This window comes from Heliconius melpomene, chromosome 8, assembly GCF_056956725.1.
Source record: "Heliconius melpomene rosina isolate 202511_hmr_F chromosome 8, ASM5695672v1, whole genome shotgun sequence".
Classification (NCBI taxonomy): domain Eukaryota; kingdom Metazoa; phylum Arthropoda; class Insecta; order Lepidoptera; family Nymphalidae; genus Heliconius; species Heliconius melpomene.
Genome location: NC_140396.1, coordinates 3,169,924 through 3,194,395, shown reverse-complemented (window position 1 = coordinate 3,194,395; position 24,472 = coordinate 3,169,924). Strand labels below are relative to the sequence as shown.

The following is a 24,472-nucleotide window of genomic DNA, read 5'->3' as shown; positions in this document are numbered from 1 at the left end:
ACTTTAGAGGTAAATAAAATATCTTGTGGCGAGGCAAAGCGTGGCGTTGAGTTTCGCAATGTCTCCAAAATTCGGCAGAAAGTGGGGAGCGGAGTGTCTCAGCACTAGGGTCCCTCTGCCTACCCTGCCACATGCAGGATACAGCGTGACGCTGAAAAAAAATTAATAATAAATATTAAGAAAAATATTCTAGAAGACAATGCAATTTTGCAATATCTCGTAAGTAGTTGACGTCGCGTGTGCGCATATTACGAGAAGCCGCCATGTTGTCGCACGTTTCCGGCGCCTCTTCCCCACCGCGCAGATAAGGCGTTATCGTCCGCTCATTGTTCCTCAATGCTGTAAGGCCTATTACATTACCAATTGATGCAGGACGTTGACTTTGTTGAACGTAAAGATACATTACATTTACTATAATATACTATAGTATATATGTTATATATAATAAAAAATAAATGCCCCGAAAAATAAAAAAAACTATGTGGACGTACATATCTGTTCAAGTTCAAGTCCAGGCCCCCCCAAAAAATATCTCCAGATACCCTATTGGTTAGTTAGTAGTTGTTAGGCGTAGTGTAGAGGGTCAATTGTACCAATTTTATTGGATATAGTGTATTTTTAGGGTTCCGTACCTGAAAAGGGAAAAACGGAACCCTTATAGGATCACTTTGTTTTCCGTTTGTCAAGAACATTTAGCTCGTGACCGCATGTAGGATTGATAGCAAAATCTATATCAATTCAAAACTTATACTTCTACAGGTATGAAATTTGGCAGGAAGTGAGAACTTATTGTACTAATATTAGAAATAATCCGAAAAGTGAAAATTTATATGTATTTCATTGAAAGAAAAACTTTACAGATTTAAATTCGTAATTGGTACGGAACCCTCAGTTGCCGAGTCTGACTCGCACTACACCATTTTTTTACCTTTCGTGGGATTTTTACAATAAACAACTTACGTTATAATTACTAGGTAATTTACCATATTTAAAAGGGTATTTTCATATCCGGACAAATGGTAACGAGTAAACCAAGTGACTCAAATGCGAGGCCATCTACTGAATATGTATTTCACGGTTAATTTATTCATTATTGTCTCACATTTTAGGTAAACACGCACACGCATTTCGTACTTCCCATTTTGGTAATAATAACTTGAAAGGAACGTTTCAATAGTACGCGTGATAAATTATTATATTTATTATTTAATACAATCCGTTGACCTCAATTTTGCATTTTGAGAACATTTTAGAGATATTGTATACTGGGTAGCGAAATCTGAAAATATTTACTTGGTTTTTCTTTAGCTTTACGATGTATCCTGCACAGAGAAGGTTAGGCAGAGGGAACCTAGTGTTAAGACAGTTCGCTCTCTATTTCCCGCTGATTTCTGGAGGCATTGTTAGTGACGAAACTCAATATAAAGTGATTAAATGAAGATATTAAACATTTTATTTCCGCGAGTAGGAATCGAATCCCAACCTCTCGTCTTTACAATCACGTCAATAGTGATCATCATAAGGTATGCCACTGCACTACGACTAAGATCAATGAACTGTAAAATATTTCCAATATATATATACTTTGATGGGAATCGAACTCACTTCTAATGCAAGTAAAGAAAGTTAAGCAATTTTCCATAACATACTTATTGTAATTTTATCATAAATATAATTATTTTTGAGACATGTCAGACTGACACATGTCAGGAAAGGGCATGAGAGTTATCAAGTGTGATAATGCAAGTCCAAAGCACTTACAATAAAGCCCTCATGACAGCACTCAACCAGTAAACGCGCAACCCGCATTCTAACAGCGCGGTTAAAAGCCGCTGTCAATTATGTAGGTATCTGCTCATATTGATTTAGGATAAAATATTTTGGGCTGTGTCATTAAATAATTTTAGGAATTTTAGGTGGTTTCAGACATTTTTTGAATAGCAAGGAGGGAATCTAGTGTTTAAATACTCCGCTCTACACTCATCGCCCAATTTTGGATACGCTTTGTGTTGAGTGGCGGAGGATGTAAATGATGCTTTCCATCGAGTGAGATTCGAACTCACGGCCGTTTAGGGATAGCTGTGCTGGAGTACCACCGGTGTCTCGCTGGTACTTGGTGGGTATGGTTCAAGAATAGAAACAGTAAATTTGAAATTTTACTTTCCATTCTTTGGAAAACGTTAAAATATATAAAATCTTAACACAATTATAAAGTAAGATACATAAGTATTGAGATCGAGTTAGATCAAGACGTGGTTCAGCAGTGTCACCAACTAGGGCTACCTGCCGGACGCTAACGGTCGCGCGCATTCCTCCCCCCCTTTCCTTCCAACAACTAATTGCTTCTTATGCGCAAATTTTTAAAACGTACAAACAATGCCTTCAATATAAAATGGAACGCCATATTGAAATAATATAACACAATGTAAATTATTGTTTTTTAAATTATGCTGTACTTTGATGTCAGTCAGTTTATCAGTAATGTCAGTTTATAGGTGCGAAAATATATTGAATGATCAATTACCTAGTTGTCTCTTACACACAGTAAGTGTCTACATTTAACCTAGTTTTGTATAATATATTTTAATTAAGTTAAGGGGGCCAGAGCCAGTCGTGGCATAGCGGCACAAACGTGTGACTATGAACGCAGGTTGTGAGCTCGATACCCACTCGAGGAAATTATATCTTCGCTGTGGTGTCGAGATAAAATGAGACGTTTAGTTCCGCCACTCAACAGCCTTCAGGATTCGACGGAAAATGGGGAACGAAGAGTCTTAACACTATGTTCCCTCTTCCTACCCTTCTGAGTGCGCAAAGCTAAAAAAGCAAGTTATTTTATACAATCTCACGCATTCATCGAGAACAGCATTGATTCTGACAAAAAGACATACCGAGTTTACCTAATATGTAACCGTCTAAGTATTTATAGGGGCAAAACAGAAAAAAGGACTAAAACAAACAAGTTCGCCAAATATAAGATCTTAATGTTTATCATTTGTTATCTAAGAACACAGTTAATGGAATTAATTTATTTCTCATTAAGACTTAACAACCATATTAAGATGTTCTACCGACGATAAGAATCTATGACTATTAATTATAATTTGTGGTCAGTGAAGCTATTTCTATACCCTGATACGTTGGAATGTACGCGCTTCCAGACGTAGAGTAAAACGATATTATATTTATTTCATACTGTAGTTTGCTTTATAATATGGAAATGGTTTATTTAACTGGTGTTCAAATAAACCATAAATAAATAATAACCATATTGGTTGGGTTTTAATATCAAAATCACAATTTTATTAGAGACCACTTAAAAGAGAAACTAATGATTTGGATAAATTACAATGTTTTAATAAATAGGTCTCTCATCTATTTAAGTATACTTGTATAATTAATTTTTCATTTCTTTGTCTAGTTGTGAGTTCTGCCACTCATCGTAATGCCTCCAAAATTCGGCAAAAGTGAAGAATGGAAGTATTTTAATGAGAATGGAGGGTCTTAACGAGTGAGTGAGGAAAATAGTCGAATATTAAGACTTCCCAAAAGTCTTCAATTTTACGTAAAATTTCCAAGCAGCATCCGTGTATCGTGTTTCATTGAGAAATTGCCATTCAATTACAATCATGGAATGCCTAACCTTTTTGAAACTATGCAAATTGTTGGTAACCATAGTTGGTAGATACTTTGTTGGATAAGAGGATTGGTGAAAAAGGAAAAAAATAGCAAGAGTGATAGAGGGAGCCTAGTGTTAAGATTTTCCCTGAATTCTCGAGGCATTGCGTGTTGACAAGCGGAACACAACGCCGCGCTTTGCCTTGACACCAGAGCGAAAAAATAAAAATATGAAATACTTCCAGAAATCTTGTTGAAATATTTAAAATTTGTACCAAGGTTCGTTTCTCTGAACGCATATATATCGCAATTACGACATTACGCGGGATGATTCAGGATCGCGAATTACTGTAGCGGTCACGCATGACCGCCGACCGGTTTTGCCACGACCGCTAATGACGTCATTGGTACAGTACGTGTGCTTGTTAAATATATAGGGAAAATATTAATTATAAATATAATATGTTATAACCTAGTATATAATATAATAGGTATAGGCCAGTCGTGGCGTACTGGCACAAGCGTGTGGGTTCGTTTCCTCGGTGAGGAAATGAAATATTTCCCCACTCGAGACGCTATGCCTCCAGAATTCGACGGGCAGTTGGGAACGGAGTGTTTTAATACTAGGTTCCCTTTGCCTACCCTGCTACATGCGGGATAAAGCGTGAATCACCAGCTAGTAGTATATTAATAATTAAAGAGTTCAAATGTAGGACAATATGGAGGTAAAACTGTAAAACATAAATTTACATGATATAAGGCACTGATTGTATAAGGTCGAATCACTTTATATTTGCGTTAACAACCATTTTACATTGTACATATAACCTTACTGTGTTAAATTACGTAAATGTTTATATATATCAATTTACTTTAAAATAGTTCTGACAAACATGAAAAATTAATTTATATTTGGTATTTTTTTATAATTGGATAAAAATAAAATTATTATTTATAAATAATATTCATATTTAAACAAAACTTGTTTGTATTATATAAACTGTAATTTCAAACTGGAACATGTTTTAGTTCAAATGGCTAATAATAAAAGTCTGACTTCACCCGCGTATGTGTTGTATCAACAATGCTCTAAAATATCTAGTTTGTTTTAGAAACCAATATCGATCATAACGTAAAGCATGGGATTTATTTAGCTTCCACCACATATCAGGATGCCTTGGACAAGGAACCTGGAAACTTAATTAAGACACTGCGTTGGCATTAAAACATTTCCATGCCCCACTTTCCAAAGAAATCTGATTTGCTTCGTTACCAGAGAAGTGAAAAAGTGAAGAGAGAGAAAAGTGAGAGAGTTAACGAATTATAAGTTACTTTTGTATCCATATTATTCTATAACGTTTTAGTTTAACATTAAGTACTGCCGTCTGTCGCGTTGGGTCAAGGTCCATATCACCGCTCCTTTTATTTACCGATCCATTAAAAACAATTGTTTGACCTCAAACAATTCCTTTGTCCTCAATGTTATCTTTTTGCAGTAAATTTATTAAATAGGTACTTAGTTTTTATCGAAATGAAATATTTATTTAAATTTATATTTTCATTTCTTCGCTTTGGTGTCGAGGCAAAACGCGGCGTTGGGTTCCGCAATGCCTTCGGAATTTAACGGAAAGTGTGGAACGGAGTGTCATAACACTAAGTTCCCTCTGCTGTGATGTATCCGCTGTAGCGTGAAGCTGTTTTTTTTCATTAAGAACAATTGTTTGACCTCAACCGGTCCTTTGTGCTCAATGGTCTCTTTTGTAACAATTTTTTTAAAGACTTCCTTTTTACATTCATATGTAGCTCGTTATCGTAGTTGCTATCTTATCATTAGTCACTTATATGTAATGTTAGTATTTAGTAATTGAAGTGTAATATATTATATAATGAAGTTAATCATAATTTTCATAATATTCATATAGATATAATTTATATTCATAAATTATAAAATAACACAAAAATTTTTAAATTATTTTATTTAGACATTGACACCAATTTCAAGCATCGCCATTTCTTCTTCTCATTCTTTCTTCCAGTGACGCTGCTTAGCCAGATAATTAAGTAATATATTTAAAATTTTAAATGTTCCCACGAGTAGGATTTGAACTGAAAATTAATGGATGCACTCAGTCACGACACTGCGGCAAAATTATACGTATATTTCTCATAATTTATGGTTTCGAGGTTATTATAATAATTATAGTAGGTATATATTTTAACCTGATGCTGTCATGCATGTATTTTTTTTCATCCTACATATGACACGCGAAGTTGACATTCAGTGTCCTCAGTTATTTTATAGTCAAATTTTTGAGAATTGAACACTGAAGGTTTTGTATACCCATCATATGCGTATCTAGAAATATTTTCTTGGGGGGAGAGGAGTCTAAACTTCATTTTTTAACACATAAGTTGGTGTAAGCTTTTTTTTACATTTTTGAAGCAAATTTTTTGTTAGTAAAATTTCTGGGCTGGACTATTCTGGGGTGGGCACGACCCTACTCTTCTTTTACCCCAAATATATCTATAACTAAGTTGTGATCTCACCCAATACACAGGTCTGAGTCATTACGGTTTCGGAAGACGAATGATTAACAATTTGTTAGATGTCTAAACAAAGGGCAAGAGATATGAGCACTACTATTTTAAGTCATTTTGAAACTACATTTCTGTTATTTATGTCCGAACATACCTAATTATGATTATCACCTCTCCACTCTCCACTCTCCACTCAATACGCAATGCCTCCAGAATTCGGAGGAAGGTGACGAAAAGTATCCTAATGGGAACGGAGTGTCTTAACACTACGGGTTCCCTGATTCCCTCTACCTATCCTGCTAAGTTCGAGATACAGCGTGAAACTAAAAAACAGTATGAAATTATATTTTCTGTCATTATGATGTAAAAATGTATGTGCGCTCAGTAGTTACGAATTTTCAATTTGTCATTGAATTAATTACGTCATTTAAATTATATTTATTAGAATGGGTTAAGGACGCTTTAAATTTATGGAAAATTTCAAATAGATAAGTAATTATTCATTTATTCCTTAGATTCACTAATAATTCTAAAAATATAATTTTGTATAATTCAACGTTTAGGTACTTCTTTAGATTTTGTATTAAATTGCTTATAAAATATTCATTCATATATATTAAAAAATAAATATACAACGATTTACTTAAATATTTAAGAAATATGCTCTTTTATAATTTATTTATTTTGCTACACCTTAAATTTATGTAAAATAAGGATATTTACAAATTTTAAACACCACAACGAATATTACAATTTCCTGGTCGACGTTCGATAACGTGCGAATGTTTATTTTAAGCATACTTTTATTACAAGTTACTTGGATACGACGAGTGCTTCTGTAAGGATATATTATCAATTATAAATATCACACTTATAAATGGTTTTATTTAAAAATATGAAAGAAAACTTTAACTTAATACAATTTTATCTGTCAACACGTTATATTACACTTCAACTATTGATATAATTATTTAAATAATCAGCTTCACGCTGTATCCCGCATTTAGCAGGTTAGACAGAGGGAATCAAGTGTTAAGACTGGAGATTTAAAGGCATTGCATGTTGAGTTGCAGAATTAAACGCCGGGCTTTTATATCGGTACCAGAACGAATAAATGAAAATTTTAATAAATAATTATTCATTTCCACGAGTGGGGATTGAACTCACCACCACACCTTTCGACGACCACCACGACGAAAAATCATTTGATTTGTTCTTATCAAAACGTCAAATCGAAATATACATAATATTCACGATAAAGTACAATGCAAAACAAATCTATTTCAAAAATTAACTCCGAGCTGACTTATTTACTTTCAGTGCATATTTTCTCTGAGGAATGGAGTGTCATAACACTACGTTTCCCTTGCCTAACTTGCTGTATGCGGGTTACAGCAGTAGATTTTTTTATTTTAATAAATATTTCCGATATCTCCCATCAGATTTGTCAACCTTAATAAATGACAAGAATCTGTAAATAGCATCTTTTGTTCCGAATTTAGTCACAAAATCCGGTTTTAGTCGTAATCCGCAAAGAAGCTGTCTCGAGTAGGGGGGTCGTGAGGGTCAATGCACTGGAGATATTCGAATACTGCTCCTGCCTCATCTCGTCTTGATATAAAAAATGCGAATCGCTTTTTTTTTTCGTTTAGGCAACACTTGCCTTTTAAAAGTTTGCATGTATGGTAAATTGTCTTAGCGTTGGAAATATATAATTATAATGAAATTACTTTAATTGGAAGCTGCATTTCTCTCTTTCTCTGTCGCGTAAAATATTGTTTTTTTTTTTATTTTCAGGGCAATTTTTTTGTTCGTAAAATTTCTGTGGTGGGCATTAAACTATCCAGGGGTGCCCAGGCCCCCCTATTTCTCCACCCATGGAGGAGGACTTTATTTCTATAAGAATAGCTGGACTTAGAGTTTCAGTGATCACAATGTAATGGCTCATAAACATTTCACTGTGATCCCTGTAACATAGTAAAACCAGCTATTGATTGAACAAAGGTACTTTCTTGGTAATAGATTTTGATCTGCCATAAAATGCCAGGAAAGTAAGGAAAGGAGTGTCTTAACACTAGATTCCCTTTGCCTACATACATACAGCTTAAAGCTGATTTTATTACTTGTGAGAAAAGATATGGAACACCAGATATGGAATGTAAATTAAATATTAAGATGATATACAGACCTCAATCTTGAATCAAGATGCACGAAACATGTGGCAATCAATTACGAATTTTATTTAGGGCGATGCATTTATTAAATAAAGCAAGTCATTCTTATAATGAATTCATTTTATATTAAATTTAACCCTACTCTATGGACGACCCGTATGTTATAATTTACAAATAAGTATATCGGCATAACATTAATTAAATGTTTGTTTTCTAATAAAATTTGGGAGAATTAATTTCGAAAGAATAGAAGAAGAAGAAGATTTAATTAGTTCTAATATATGTTTTTTTTTTAATAATTTAATTTGTTTATTGTTTGTCTTTGGATATAACATAAAAATGGACAAAATATCTGTCTCTAATAAAATAAAATTAACTATTAATTATAATCCATTTCTGCATATATTTGGTGTTCAATTATAATTTTTATTCTCATACAAAGGCGTTATGGTGCACGCAATAAGAACGAGAGAGAGAGAGAGAGAGAGAGATAAACATGCGTTGAAACTATCATAAGTATGTGATAAGTATATTTTCCCACGCGAAATGTTTGGGCGGTAAGTGGAGAGATAAACAAACGTTAGCATTTGACCTCTCTCGGAATGCGTTTTATTGTTAAAACAAGCATAGATTATATACGTTATACCAATTTCACACATTATCATAGAAAGCTATTTATAGGATAGATTTTTTAATAATAACAACATTTAAATTAAGAAAAATAAAAAAAAAACAACTTCACGCTGTTTCCTGCACACAGCAGGGAAGGCTGAGGGAACCTAGTGTTAAGACTCTCCGTTCCCCATTTTCTGCCGAATTCTGGAGGCATTGCGTGTTGAGTGGCAGAACTCATCACCGCGCTTTGCCTAGACACCAGAGCGAAGAAATGGCCTAAGAATTAAATAAATTAAAAATATATGATTAAAAACCATTTTTTTTTAAATATTTCGTAAGCTTTGTCCTTTGATCTAAATGTGTTGAAATACATATTTCCTAAGTGATTCATTACAGGAATTCAATGAATTTTAACAAGTTGGACCCAGACGCTTCCAGTGGCACATGGCCCGTTCTGGGCGCTGCGTCCCGACAAAAATAGACGAGAAGCTATTTATATATATCGTATCCGCCCTGCGCACGCGCACCGCACTGCTGACGGCGCCTGCGTGAACATGGTGCTGATTTATCATAGATTTATTAAGCTTAGCTTGTGAATTTTGTTACATATTAAGTATTATTTAAATTTTACTTTAATATTGTACTAAATGCTATTTAAAATATTCTCAACATTGGAAAAAAGATGATAATGCTGCAATGATGAATCAAACTTTTAAGCTCTTTATTTTCTCTGACCTGTTTACATAATTTGTTTTACTTATAACTAACATTTTACACAATATATGGAAATATTTACTAACATAAGAATAGAATATTAACTGAAATTGTCCATTTTTTTTCCAACTGTTATTATCATTATTATTATTATTTTTTAAATTTAAATTTATTGTTAAATATTATTATTTCTGCTAGTGTCAGCTACCAGGTCAGGCTGTCCTACGACATAGGCCTCCTCAAGTTCCCTCCACTTGTTCCGGTCTAGTGCTATCCGTCTCCACCCCTTTGGCAGGTCGTCTTCCCATCTTTTAATCTGTCTCCCTCTCCGTCTTTTTCCATTTCTTGGGTACCATTCTGAGACTTTTTTGGTCCACTTTCCTGCATGTGATCTCATCATGTGACCAGTCCACTTCCACTTAAGAGTTCTTGTTTTTACTTTGACATCCAACACTTTGGTATTGCTCCTGATTTTTGTTGCTTTGCATTTGTCTTTCAATCTCAGGCCCATCATGCTCCTTTCCATTCCTCTTTGGCATACTCCCAGCTTGTGTTCAATTTTCTGTGATAATGGCCAAGTTTGACAGCCGTAGGTGAGGCATGGGAGGATACATGTGTTAAATATTTTTGATTTTTCTGAAATGGGCACTGATTTATTCTTCATTATTTCACGGAGAGACCAGTATCTTTGCCAGGTGTTATTTATTCGTCTGTCTACTTCCTTATTTGGCAGATCCTTTACTGATATTACTTGACCCAGGTATATATATTCGTTGACATATTCAATCTCTTCCTCCATTTCTATTTTGACTTTGGTCATGTTAGTCATTAATTTGGTTTTGCTGGTATTCATTGATAGTCCTGCTTTTTTGCTTTCTGATGCTAGTTGTTGCAGCATTAGTTGTAGGGTGTCTGGATCTTCTGTAAACAAGACTATGTCGTCTGCGAATCTCAGGTGGTGTAGCTTTTCTCCATTGATATTGATGCCGAAGTTGTCCCAGTTGAGTTGCCTGAAGATGTTCTCTAAGACTGCGTTGAATATCTTGGGTGACAGCGGGTCTCCTTGTCTAACTCCTCTCTGAATTTGGAATAGATTTCCTGTTTTTTCTAGTTGTATTTTTGCTGTGCTTTTCTCATATATTTGCTTTATTATTCTTATATATTTTTGCTCAACCCCTTGGTTTCTCAATGAGTCCCATATGTAGCTATGCTTCAGGGAGTCAAATGCTTTATTATAGTCGACGAAGGATAAGTAATACGGGCGGTTGTATTCGTTGCATTTCTCTATTACTTGCTTGACAGTGTGTATATGATCAATTGTTGAGAAATCGGATCGGAATCCAGCTTGCTCTATAGGTTGATTACCGTCTAACTGTTTGGTCAGGCGTTCTAGTATAATTTTTATGAATATTTTATACAAGTTTGGGATTAAGCTGATAGGTCTATAATTGTTTATATTATTCTTGTCTCCCTTTTTATGCAAAAGTATGATTGTTGAAGATGTCCATTGACAGGGTATTTGTTCTGTGTCTAAAATTTGGTTACATATATGAGCAAAAGGTTTTATTATTTGTTCAATGGTTGCTTTTAGTAGTTCATTAGTTATCTTATCATCGCCAGGTGATTTTCCTATCTTTTGTGTTTGAATAGCCCTTCTTACTTCGCTTTGCAGAATCTGTGGGATTGGTTCTTGGTTTATATTGTCCTTAAATGTTGTATCGTCTGTTTCTTCCGTTAGATTGTCTGTATATAATTCTTTGTAAAAATCTGTTGCTGTTTTTAAGATGTGTTGTCGTTTGGTTGTAGTATGAATATTGTTTTTTTTGTCTTTTTTTATCGTTTTCAATATCCATGTAGAATATTCTTTTAGTTGTTTTGAAGCCCTTTTAATGCCTCCTGTTTTGCTTATTTGTTCTCTTATTATGTGAAGCCGCCTTGCTTTTCTATGGTCCCTTATTGCTTTTGTGATTTCTTTGCTAATGTTTGTTATTTTTTCACGGTTTTCTGTTCTATTACTAATCAATTCTTTTCTCTCCATAATCTTCAATCTGGCTGTATTTCCAAGCTTGTCTTTTGTACCTTCCCACAAACAATTCTTTAATTTTGACAGCGCTTCTTCTAAAGAGTTGTACTTGTCTTGTCCGTTACTTTGCTTCTCTATTTTGTCTAATGAACCTTTTAATTCGTGTAAGTTTTGTTCTGTTAAAAGTGGTAGGGCCCCCCCTTTCGTTCCGTGGAATTTTCTTCTTGGTAGTTTCAGTTTCTTACACGCAATAGCACCTCTCACCAGTCTATGGTCGGAATTAAAGTTAAATTTGGGCACCACACCAACATTGTTAAAAATCTTGGGCACATTAGTAGTAATGAAGTCTATCTCGTGTTTATCTTTACCATTAGGGGAGATCCAAGTCCATTTATTTTTCTGCTTTTTAGGAAAAAAAGTGTTCATTATTCTCAAGTTATGTTCGAAACAGAAATCTATGAATCTTTGGCCATTATTGTTTCGCCTTCCTTGGCTATATTTTCCCAAAATATATTCACCTATTTCCGATTTACTTCCTATTTGACTATTAAAATCTCCCATTACTATTATATTCTTATTTACTATTTGCATTGTTTTGGTGAGGGTTTGGTAGAATATATCTTTCTCCTTCTCTGTTGCTTGGTCTGTAGGGGCATATATCTGAAGGATTGAGAATGGATTCCTGAAACCAGGTAAATTTATATTTAAAATGCCAATTCGATCTGATATGCCAACAAATTCTTCCACATATTTTTTTAATTCTTTTTTAACCAGAAATCCTATTCCGTAATTCCCTTGAATTTCTCCTTTGAAGAAAAATATGTATTCTTTAAATTCCTGTATCTCTTCTCCGAGTCTTCTAACTTCACATAGGCCCATTATGTCCCATTTAATATCCTTTAATGCATTTTCGAGCTCGATGAGTCTGTCTTCCGTTCTTAGTGTCCTTGTATTCAGAGTGGTTATATACAGTTTGCTTGTCTTATTATTTACGGTGGATGGAGTGGTATTTGAGGGTGTAGGTCTATCAACCCCACGAGGACCAGTCGGCTTGGGGTTGGTCCGTCTCCGGTTGCTGATATCTAATTGCTAATTCTTTTTAATGCTAGTTGATGATGTGGAGGTAAGTGAGTTTGATCTCCCTCTCATCAAATCATAAGCATTGGTTTTATTTATTATGCTATTTGAAGACATATTCACTTGTTTTTTAGGGTTTATATATGTTCCTGGAGAAGTTGATTGTTCTCTCTTCTTTCTCTCTGTAATTACATTGTCTTCCTTAACTATCAGTTTATCATACTTTATATAAGCAATGTTTCCTTTAGCCTTTTCCTCTTTAAGTTGTTGCTGCAGTTCTTTTCTTTTTTCTAGCACCGATTTTGGATAATCTTCAACTACATAAACATGTTTAAATCTTTTCTTGTTTTTTAAAATTTCAACTTTTTTCCAATAATTTGTAAAAGAGATCAGAACAGGTCTGGGTTTTCCTTTATGTTTGTTTCCAATTCTAAATGTGTTCTGAATATCGCTTGTTTCAAGAGAGATATTGAGGTCATTTCCAATAATTTCTATAATTGCTTTGTGTAGATCTATTGAGCCTTTTTCTGTCTCATCCAATTTAAAGAGTAGTATATTATTCCTTTTCTTGTCATTTTCTAGTTTATATACCTTTCTTTCTAGTAATTCCATCTTCTCTTTCAGTTTTTTATTATCTTCCAATATCGGCACTAATTTTTCGTTCATCTGTTTTAGAAGATTGTTGGTGATCATTGTGGTTTGCCTGTCCATTTCTATTTTCATTTGGTCAAAAAGCATTTGAAATTGTTGCTCCATTTTTATTTGTATTTAATTAACACAAAAATTCAACTAAACGCAATTATCTTTGCGTGTGACAAAGCGTTAAGTTATGACAGTTCTTTTGGTTGGCAGTATTGTGGCGTCATTTCACTTTTCTTCTAGATTGTCTATGATTGTTTTCTACAAATAACCTTGAACTTATACTGGTGAAAAGAATTTCGATAATTTTGTGATTGTTTTGGTTTTTACTGGCACTTTATATTTGTGATAACGTAGAGCGGCACTTTTTAAGTCCACGGCAATTGTTTTAAACGCAATTTAGTCAAATTTAACTATTTAATTTCACTATTTTTCCTTGGAGGATTTTAAGCTCTACTGTTATTTAATTTATTTCTTCTTCTTCTCCATTTTTACAAACCAAACATTTGAAAATAACGAGAAATTTAGAATATGTAGATTTTATTTTCAATTTCAATCGAGACGTATGCTTTTTTAATAAGAATTGACTTACCTACTTAATTAAAATTTTCTTTTAAAACTTTACGCTATATTCATTCTATTTCTTATTTTCCGTCGAATTCTGGAGGTGGATTTTGCGTGTTGAGTGGCAGAGCCGCCACGCTCATTCATTTTCTCAAATGGGGATCGAACCCACCACCAGTCGCGTTTACAGACGCAGACTTGTACCCCTGCGCCTGGACGGCCTTGCAAATAGTATAGAAACTTTTATAACTGCATATAAACACTGGTACGATGTATAATTCATATTTAGGTCAAAATATTAGATACCTCGACCCAAATATGAACTATATTTATAGTTATATTAAATAACCTTATAATCTAGTGTAACAAAATTTGCGAATCATGGAAGTTATATCCCTGAAAGCTTTTAACATGAACGGTGTGAAACATCAATCACGTTTAGAGATTAAAAAAGGTTGGGAAAATATCAGTAGATAAGTTTTATATAATATGTATATGGAAACCCACACATTTCCCATATTTCTTGCAGGCTTTGTCAATCCATACCTATAGGTATGGTTCTTTAAATCTGGCGTTCCGAGCGTGCCAGTTGAGCACATATCACTTCGCCAATGTCACGTTATACCTATAGTATAAATTCGAAAGTAACTCTGTCTGTCTGTCTGTCTGTCTGTCTGTCTGTCTGTCTGTCTGTCTGTCTGTCTGTCTTTTACACAATCAGGGCCAAACCGCTAATTTAATTGTGATAAAATACTCATATAGATATACTTGAGGGTCTCGGGATGAACATAGGATACTTTTTTCTCATATTTGTAATATTTTCGATATATACCCATATATTAAAATACTTATTAATTTGACATGCTATTTATTCCGCCATGTTAATAACAACCATCGTGTTGCTAAGCAACGATTTGCAAAGTTTGTTGTTATAAAACGTCACCCAAAATGAGCTTGCTTAACGCATCTCTCTATTGAAAACTGAAAATAATTTCATAAATCTATACTAATATAATAAAGCGGAAGAGTTTGTTTGTTTGTTTGTTTGTTTGTTTGAACGCTAAGATCTCTGGATCTACTGGATCGATTTACTTTGTTTTTGTTTTGTATGAAAGCTGCATTCTTCAGAAGTGCTATAGGCTATATAACATTACATTACACATATATACTAATAAATTAAAATACTTTCTAATTTGACATACAATTTATTCTGCCATGTTAATAACAACCGTCGTTGCTAAGCACCGGTTTGCAAAGTTTCTTTGTTGTTTTAAGAAAACGTCACACAAAATGAACTTACATTTTGATATTCATCCTTATAAAAATAAATATATTATATAATATTTAATAAATATTCTTATAGTCCAAGCAGGCGTAGCCGCGTCCGGGTCCACTAGTATAATCTATATATATAAAAGGACTTGTCCTCACTGACTGAGGTAAGACGCACGCACAGCCGTAACCACTGATAGTAGAAACGTGGAATTTGGACAGATATTTACTTTCGTAATCTGGACATCCACTAAGAAGGGATTTTGAAAAATTTTAACCGTAAAAGGGTGAAATATGGGTTGAAAGTTAGTATGGAATTTTTTTTCAATCGGCACCGATTTTAATAAAATTGGAAATTCAGACTCTTGAAAGTATTTAATGGAACACGTGTTTCATGGTTTTCTAGAATTCGAAAGATTTTTTGACTTTCGTCGTCGAAAGTTTATTTGGAAAAATCTTTAAAACGCCACCGATTTTTATAAAATTTGAAATTTGGACTTAAAAATATTTCATTGAACACATGTTTCGTGGTTTATTAGAATTCACCCCTAAATACGCAAGCGAAGCTGCGCGCGTCCGCTAGTTAATAAATATTCGTATAGTTTAGGCGGGCGTAGCCGCGTTCGGGTCCACTAGTTTGTCTATAAATTTTAAACATTATATTTTTTTTGTATTATATATTTTTTTCAAATAAAAGTATACTTATTCTACGCTAAAATTTAAGAATTAGAATATTTTTCCATTGACTAAATTAAAAAAATATATAGGTAATAAAATAATTTTTGTTTTCTTTATTCTTATTTGTGTCAAAATCGACCTCAATTTATAGTATCTAATCTTTGTAAATAAGCGAAACATTGGACACCTTTTGCAACGATTAAAATTGGTCTTTTTAATAACTTATTATTTTATACTATATTTGCAATCAAGTCGCTAAATTATAATAAATTAGATAAATTTCATATTATTTATTTTATACTTTCAATTGCACAACGGCTTGTTTCTGTGTAATATTTATTCATGTGGTCTTATATGGAACTGGTTTCTTTTTATTTATAATTTATATTAATAGAACGCACCTTGGCGGCCCATCGTGGCTATTTAAATTTCTTCACTGTGGTGTGTGATGGGAAAGCCCGGCGCTAAGTTCCGCCACTCAAAACGCAATGCCTCGAAAATGGGAAACGGAATATCTTGACACTAGGTTTCCCTGCCTTCTCTGCTACATGCGAGATGGAATGGAAGCTTCACCGGTTGACATTAACCTAAAACAACATCACAATTTGATAATTTACTACGTTTGTTTTCGCACTCCGTAGTAGTCTTGAGCATCACGTCCACACGGTTCTCAAAGAACACGTCATCTGGGTCACGGTCCATCTCAGATCTCGTTTTGGCTTGTCTCTGTCTGTCTGTAGCCTTACACTCTCGTGTGTTTACTTTATGCCATCATCGACATAAAAAGTCGAGAATTATGACGCTATGGTCGATGACTAAAATAAACTAAAATCGAGAGCTTTTAGTTTATCTTCATGTCAGTCTTGAGACAGATTTTTAAATGGAGAGACACAAAGTAAATATTTCAGAATTATTTGCGTATTTTTCGGTACAATTTATAGGCAAATATTAATACATGATTGTGTAAAAGAAATCAATGTCAACGTAGTGAAGCTAAAATACATGACCGTTTGAAAAATATCTAAAAAATGAAAATCCAATGGATGATCCAGGAATAAGTGTCCATTACGTGGAGATTATAAAGTTCTTAATATACATACAAACACAGCCTGCCTAATTAAGAAGTGTAATCTATTAAAATTAAAATACCATCTGTTACACCAGTTCCGGTGGTAATGACGTCAATACAATATACTCTTTAAAGAAAGCTATATGAATATATCGAAGATCATATATCTAGTACAAATAGAAGATATATAAAGTATATATACTTGGTTATGGGTCATAGAGATAGAAATGAAAACGCATATAACGCTCATTAAAGATTTTTTTTTCACCTTCACGTTGTATCCCGCACATAGCACGCAGAACCTAGGAAACCTAATGTTAAGACATTCCGTTTCCATTAAGACACTTCCTTTTTCCACCTTCCGCCGAATTCTGGAGGCATTCCATGTTGATGATATTAAATATTTCATTTCCTCAAATGGGAATCGAACTCACATCCTGTTGAGTTTCCAGTTACACGCGTGTGCCCACGCCACGACTGGCCTCATCAAAGTAAACTTTTGGAGCATCTAAAGTATTTTTAGATGCAGCAACCGTTACAATTGTCAGTCATAGGTTAACTACTTGATTGGTGAAGACGGCGATCTGCAAACGTGCTAAGTGGATGATGACGGTTCTCCTTCTTACCAAGTTTAATTTTGATGTCACGCTCTATTTACACTGACTCTTGTTTATTTTTCCATACTTTGCACGTATTTTAGCCAGTTTTTGTTTTGTTTGGCCAGTCGTGGCGCAGAGTTACGAGCGTGTGTGAGTGTAAACGAATGAAATGTTTAATGTATCGAGACTAAGCGCAGCGTTAAGTTCCGCGACTCAACACACATTGCCTTCAGAGCCGGCAGAAAGTGGGGAGCAGAGTGTCTTAACGCTCCCTCTCCCTACCCTGATAAATGCAGGATACAAAAATTGTAATCAAAAGGGTTAAGTCAAAATCTTAATATTCCTTACTTATGAATGTGAGAAAAACAATGATAAGATAAAATATATCAATGTGAAAATATTTCGCTGAGCTACTTTTTCTCGCACTTACTTAATCTTACTACTTATGTTATCTTTTAAATATTTGTTCAACCGAGATTCTTATTTGACTGTAATAGTCCCAGAGACTTAAATTTATGATATAAATATTTTTTTGAGTCTAGTCGTGGCATATATATGTGCGACTGTAAAAGCGTAAAAGCGACAGGTTGTGGATTCGATTCCCACTTGAGGAAATGAAACTATTAAATATTACCTTGGAAAAACGTAAGGTTCGGCCACTCAACGGGCAATGCCTTCAAAATACGGAGGAAAGTGAAGAAAGAAAGTGAACCACAAATGAGACTTGAGTATCTTAACACTAGGTTTCCAAGTTACCTCTGCCTACTCTGCTTTGTGCAGGATAGAGCGTGAAACAAAGCTTTGTACTGATGACAAAAAAAATTACACGTTTATTATAGATATGTTTAGTAAATATTTACAAAGTAACGTCGTCATGTACCAAGGAATAAATTTATGAGTATGCCTAGCCCACATCTCCTGTTACGCGAGTAGGTTGCGAAAAATTTAAGTGCTTAACAAACGGATGTTTATATTAGACTTATTAATAATTATTTTAAGCTAATTTTTAAGTCTAAATTTGTCTTGGCTATTTTTTATTTACAGGTACTAAATTAAATATTAATCTCATAGTTTAGTATAAGCTGGAAGTACGCTACCTTCAATTTTATGTGAACATGGAAGTCGGCATCCATATATTTAGATCTCCCATTCTTTAGTCGGTGAAGTCGATCGTCTACTCAACATTTAACTTGGCACTTATATTTTTGTGAATAATCTTTATTACAGTCACCATTTTTTTTCGATCATGAGGTTAATGCTGTTACCCCTATTGGTTTTTACAACACCGGTTGGGTACGGAAGAGGATACTCTGTCCCTGAAGAAATGCAAGCATTAAGTGGTTGCCTGTGTTTATAGTCACCTCTCAAACTATATTCCATACAACTATATAACTACAATCAGCAAATTCAGATAGCAAGTTTATTGACCCCGTTCTAAGAATGAATCCTTAGATCGTTTGTTCTCAAAGATTCCTATGGTATCACATCAAAATGATACAGTTTGGGGGCTTTAAAAGGTATGCGTGTTTAAACAGAACGCGCTAATAGCTGGCTTCGGAATATCTCACCTAAATTGATAATAATTACTCTAGAATCGTTAACTGACTACAGTACTAACTAACCATGTCTAATTTGTAGATACTGTTGCTAAGCCATAAGCAGAGTGAACTTAGTGAACTTACACTCCATTCTCTACTTTCGACAATTTTTGAGGCATTGCATGTTGTGTGGCGGATCTTAACGCCGCAAACTATAGCACTAGCTGGATCTAATTTGTAGATACTGTAAAGATACTGTTGCTAAGTAACAATTGAATTCGATTGGATTACCTATGTCCGAAATTATTAACCTTGAAGCGTAAACACAATGGTAACTTTCTATTTGTCTTTTAAGATTTGACATAGTTGATGAAACCTGGTTGATTTAGTTGCTTAATAGAATATAGTGTTAAATGCAGTAGAGGCAGTAGGTTCGATTCCCACTCGAGAAATGGAATATTTAATATTTTCTTCGTTTTAGTGTCAAAGCGTAAAGTTCTGCCACTCAACACGCAATGCCTCCAGGATTTAGCGGAAAATGGGGAACAGAGTGTCTTTACACTAGTTTCTCTCTGCCTACCCTGCTGTGTGCGAGATACATCGTGAAGGTTAAATTAAAATATAAATATGTAGTTTGCTATAGTCCAACGATAATAGGAAACGGTATCACATTTATGCTTGCTATAACGTATGAAAGAATTACATAGTTGCATAATTAATTGTTGTTATAATAATTGTTAGTTTTCAAACTCTTTAAATAGAATTAAACTTCTAGAGCTCCTTGTTATTATATATTTTAACTATTTTATTAAATTTTCTTATTTAATGTTTTTTTTTGTTTCAGGTAAAGGTGAGTTGAAAATGAAGCTGTATTTTGTTCAAGAAAATTTGGTAACAGTAGGTTTATATATTTTATAGCTTCGTCCTTAACCTTTAAAGGTGTAATAAAAAAACGTTGTATAAATAATAAGGACTTTGGTCATCTTATCTGCGATATGAGTGTTTTTATAGTCATAATACAAGTTGTTTAAGAAATAAAATTGATATTGAATTTTGCTAAAGATTGCACAATTAGCTTCTATATTCTATTGACTATAATATAAACACTTTTTAAGCTTTACCATACTGTAACAATGTAGGCAGAAGGAACCTGGGAACTTACTGTTAAGCTGCACTTTCCGCCTTATTGTAGAGGCGGGCATTAAACGGCGAGACTCATCACGCCGTTTGCCTCGTTTCCAGAGCTCAGAAATGTTAATTCCATTAAGTATTTCATTTCCTCGATGGGGAATCGAACCCATAGCCTACCGTGTTTACAGTCGCAGTGCGCCCCTACGTCTCAACTGGTCTGGCAAAAACTAAAACTTGCAACTTATATTACTACATAGTTTATTCCCATTAAGTTCCAAGAGGAATTGACTAAGAGAAACTTAATCGAAAGATTGACTAATTAAATTAATTAGTTGCAAGATTTTTAAAGTTGGTTTCGAGTTACTGCATACAGCTGTTTCGTTTTAATGAATGGATTCAGTGACTGCCCTCTATTCGACCCTTCCATTAGATTCGTTGGGGATTTTAAAATTTATGGGTATTTGTCATATAAAAAAAAATTGGGGCTAGTTGTGTCACTTGTAGCGCAGGGGCACAAGTGTGTAACTGTAAACTCTCGAGAAATATTTACAATGTGGAGAAAGTGGAGAACGGAGTGTCCCAACACTAGGTTCCCTCTGCCTACTGAAGTGAAGCTGATTGATTAAAATTTTCTAATGATATACTCATTTATTATATTCAAATTTTTATTTTATTATTAGTTTCTTGTAATTAAAATTTTTTAGTTTACACATGTGGTAGGTAGTAGGTAATATTTGTTTTGAACTCCCTCATTATATTTCTTTGATACCGACACGAGGCCACGTATTTTATCTCTACAACAAAAATCGTTATGTTTTGAATAATGACATTCATCCTGTTATTTCATACGTGTTTCCTGTTATTTATAGAAATGAGTAAAATAATTTGTTTTACCGTTACCTACCATCGGCCACGTGTCCAATTGTTCTACGACTCGTGATGGGAATTACGAAATACATGACTTGGCTATTAGTTTATGTTAGTTTTATATTTTACTAGCGGCCCGCTCGCGGTTTCACCCGCGTGAACTATGTTATTATTAATTTCTGTCTCCATGACTACGTCCTAGTGACGTCTATACAAAATTTGAGACTCCTAGCATTTGTAGTAACGAAGTTTCATACAAACTTTCGACCCCAAAAACAACCCCTTAGAAGTCGAATATTGCAAATTCCCGTCTTAGCGAGCACCTACGTCCTATAAGTAACTGCTATGCAAAATTTGAGATTCCTAGCACTCATAGTTTCTGAGATTTCGTGATGAGTGAGTGACCTTTCGATTTTATATATATAGATAAACTGCACATGTTTGTTTTGTCTTTTTTTTCAGCTTCACGCTGTATCCCGCGTATAGCAGAGTGGGCAGAGGGAACTTAGTGTTAGACATTTCGTTCATAATTTTTCCCTGAATTTTCGAACTGTCGCCCACGCCCCAACCTAAGGCACTGAAGCCCACATATATATATATATATATCGGTGTGAAAAAATTAATAAATAATAATTTATTCCCCCGAGTAGGAATCGAGCCTACAACCGTCGCGATGCTGTCACATACTTGTGCACCTGCACCACGACGCGCGACGGCCGGCGATCTTGTTTTTCGTTTAAACAGATATAATTTTAATAATAATTATGTTAATTATAAGTATATCTATATTTAAACGAAAAACAAGTGTTGTAATTAGGATAATTAACAAAAATGTTGATTTCGAAAGGTTCAAGTGACATCTCTAATTATCAATGAATCTGGTAAGATCAACGATATAGATAATGAATGAGAGCACGTTTAAATAACATTTTAATCGGAACTTAATTTGATATTACTTTAAATCTATTATCGTAGTTACAAATTAGACAATAAATTCAACATTGTCTTCAGAGGGAACCTAGCGTTAAGACACTAAGTTAGCCAAGTTCTGCCTAACTTTTAAAACATTGCTTGTTAACTGGCGGCACCCATTGCCGCCCTTTGCTATGCTAACTGAGGATAAGGAATGAAAATATTGATAAATAATAATTTATTCCTCCGACTGGAAATCGAACTAACAACCGTTGCGTTTATAGTGACACGGTTGGAAAATCAACATTTGGGTTAGTTTCATATCTTTATACAACGCAAAGATGACTTCCACTATAAAATTACTAAATATATTATTCTCATGAGGATCTTATGAAATCCCCTACAGGTGTAGATACTTAAATTTCAAATTAAATTTCTTAATCTATTAATTAAAACGATAATTTTAAACTTAATAGTGCATCGTATATTTAAAAACATTTCACTTACCACGCCCACACCCTAAGGCACTGAAGCCCACACCCTTAAGCCCACGCCCACGCACCGAAGCCCACATATAAATGTATATCTTGATGGGAAAATAACAATTTGCGCAACCAGCTAGCAATCTAGTCTTAATATACGCTTTATAGAATCTCCTTTGTACAGTCCTAACGAACTCGAACGCCCTAGATTTCTGCCTTTGATCTTTATGTCTGGTGTTGCGTACGAATATAACATCTTATGTTTTGTTTTTTCTTTTAAATGGCTGACTTAATCAAATTTAACTCGTGTTATTATGAAATATCGTTATGAAATATGTAGAGAATGTATGGGAATCAGTTTTAAGAGGATTTGCTTGAATATTTAATACTTAGGCCCGTATTTATAAACAGCTCTCAAGATCGATCTCAGACTTGTCCTCTGAGTTCAAGTCATTCTAAGATAGTACAACTCTTTCCTAGTAAATAAAATACATTCTATTTACATATTATAATCTATATATATAATCTATATATATAATCTATATATATAATCTATATATATAAAATCGATAGGTCACTCACTCATCACGAAATTTTTCATAGGAGTTACTTATAGGACGTAGGTGCTCGCTAAGACGGGAATTTTCAATATTCGACTTCTAAGGGGTTGTTTTTGGGGTTAAAAGTTTGTATGACACTTCGTTACTGCAAATTCTAGGAGTCTCAAATTTTGCATGGACGTCATTTATAGGACGTAGGTACTCATGGAGACAGAAATTAATAATAAAGTAGTTCACACAGGCGAAGCCGCGGGCGGGCCGCTAGTATATGTATATATAAAGAAAAAACAAATTATTCACAAAAAAACATCAGTTACTACAAATTTATACTTTTAAGATTTTTCTAGCAATAAATTAAATGTAATTAACGTTGACATTTTTTACTAGAACTTATTTATTTTTATATAAACACCTCGTTAGTTATATTGCATCATTTTCCAAACGAAGCGAGCTGTTATTGATTTAACCATATAAGGAAATATCGTCCGCAATGCCGTCCGTTGCATTGACGACATTATAGATAATAGCCGAGGCCGGTTAAAGGTTACCTTATCTACATGCAACTATGACTAATGCGAATATTTATATGTTCCACTTATATGTTATTTTTTATTCATCATCATCTTCAGCTAATTCTCCAATTCTCTCCACCACACTCGATCCTCAGCTCTTCGGACCCATCAGCTTCCCGCAAACCTCTTCCGTGTTATTAAAAAACAACAATTTACCATCTAGAAGTTTAATTCCTACTCAATTATATTGTGATATGCTTCTTTTTACGTATCACCTAGTTGTTCCATCTGGGAACTTGGGACTTGGGAAGCTCCTTTTCCATAAGACACTTCTGTTCCCCACTTTCCACCGAATTCTGAAGGCATTCAGCGTTGAGTAGCGGTGCTCAACGGCGCGCAACTAGGTAAAAATTATTTCTTATATCGAATTACTGAAACGAACTTAAGTTTCACTAAATCGTATTTCATATCGCACCAAGAATAGAGAATAGAAAATTGAGTAACCATTAAAAATATTTAATTATTTGTCCATAAGATGGTAGTCCGCCCCCAGACGGAAGCGGTGGGCGTAGATCGTGCGCCCACTCGACGCTTATGTCACCAATACCACTCATCGTATATGGACAGCTGTTCAGAGTTTTACGTTTTTGTTTTGTTTCGCATGTTCGCAAAATATGGACAAGATATTTTTTATTAAGGAACACTTCCGTTGCTCATGTGCTGCCGAATTCTGGAAGCAGTTCGTTCGTTCGTGATGAGTGGCAGAACTCAATGTCGCACTTTGCCTCGTTGCCATAACAAGAAAAACGAAAATATTAAATATTTCATTTCCTCGACTGGAAATCGACCTGTCGCGTTGACTGTCATACACTTTTTTAGGTCGCTATTAA

General features: G+C 34.2%; 2 protein-coding genes across 2 annotated transcripts in view; one reads left to right on the top strand and one right to left on the bottom strand.

Moving 5' to 3' along the window:
* Positions 1 to 24,472, top strand: part of LOC146536687 (unc-112-related protein-like) — a 44,440-nt gene that overhangs the window by 2,713 nt on the left and 17,255 nt on the right. The window lies entirely within an intron of this gene.
* LOC146536688 (uncharacterized) lies at positions 12,772 to 13,515 on the bottom strand. Its single transcript, XM_085189345.1, has one exon. It carries the CDS (start codon positions 13,513 to 13,515, stop codon positions 12,772 to 12,774), a length of 744 nt encoding a protein of 247 aa, XP_085045471.1.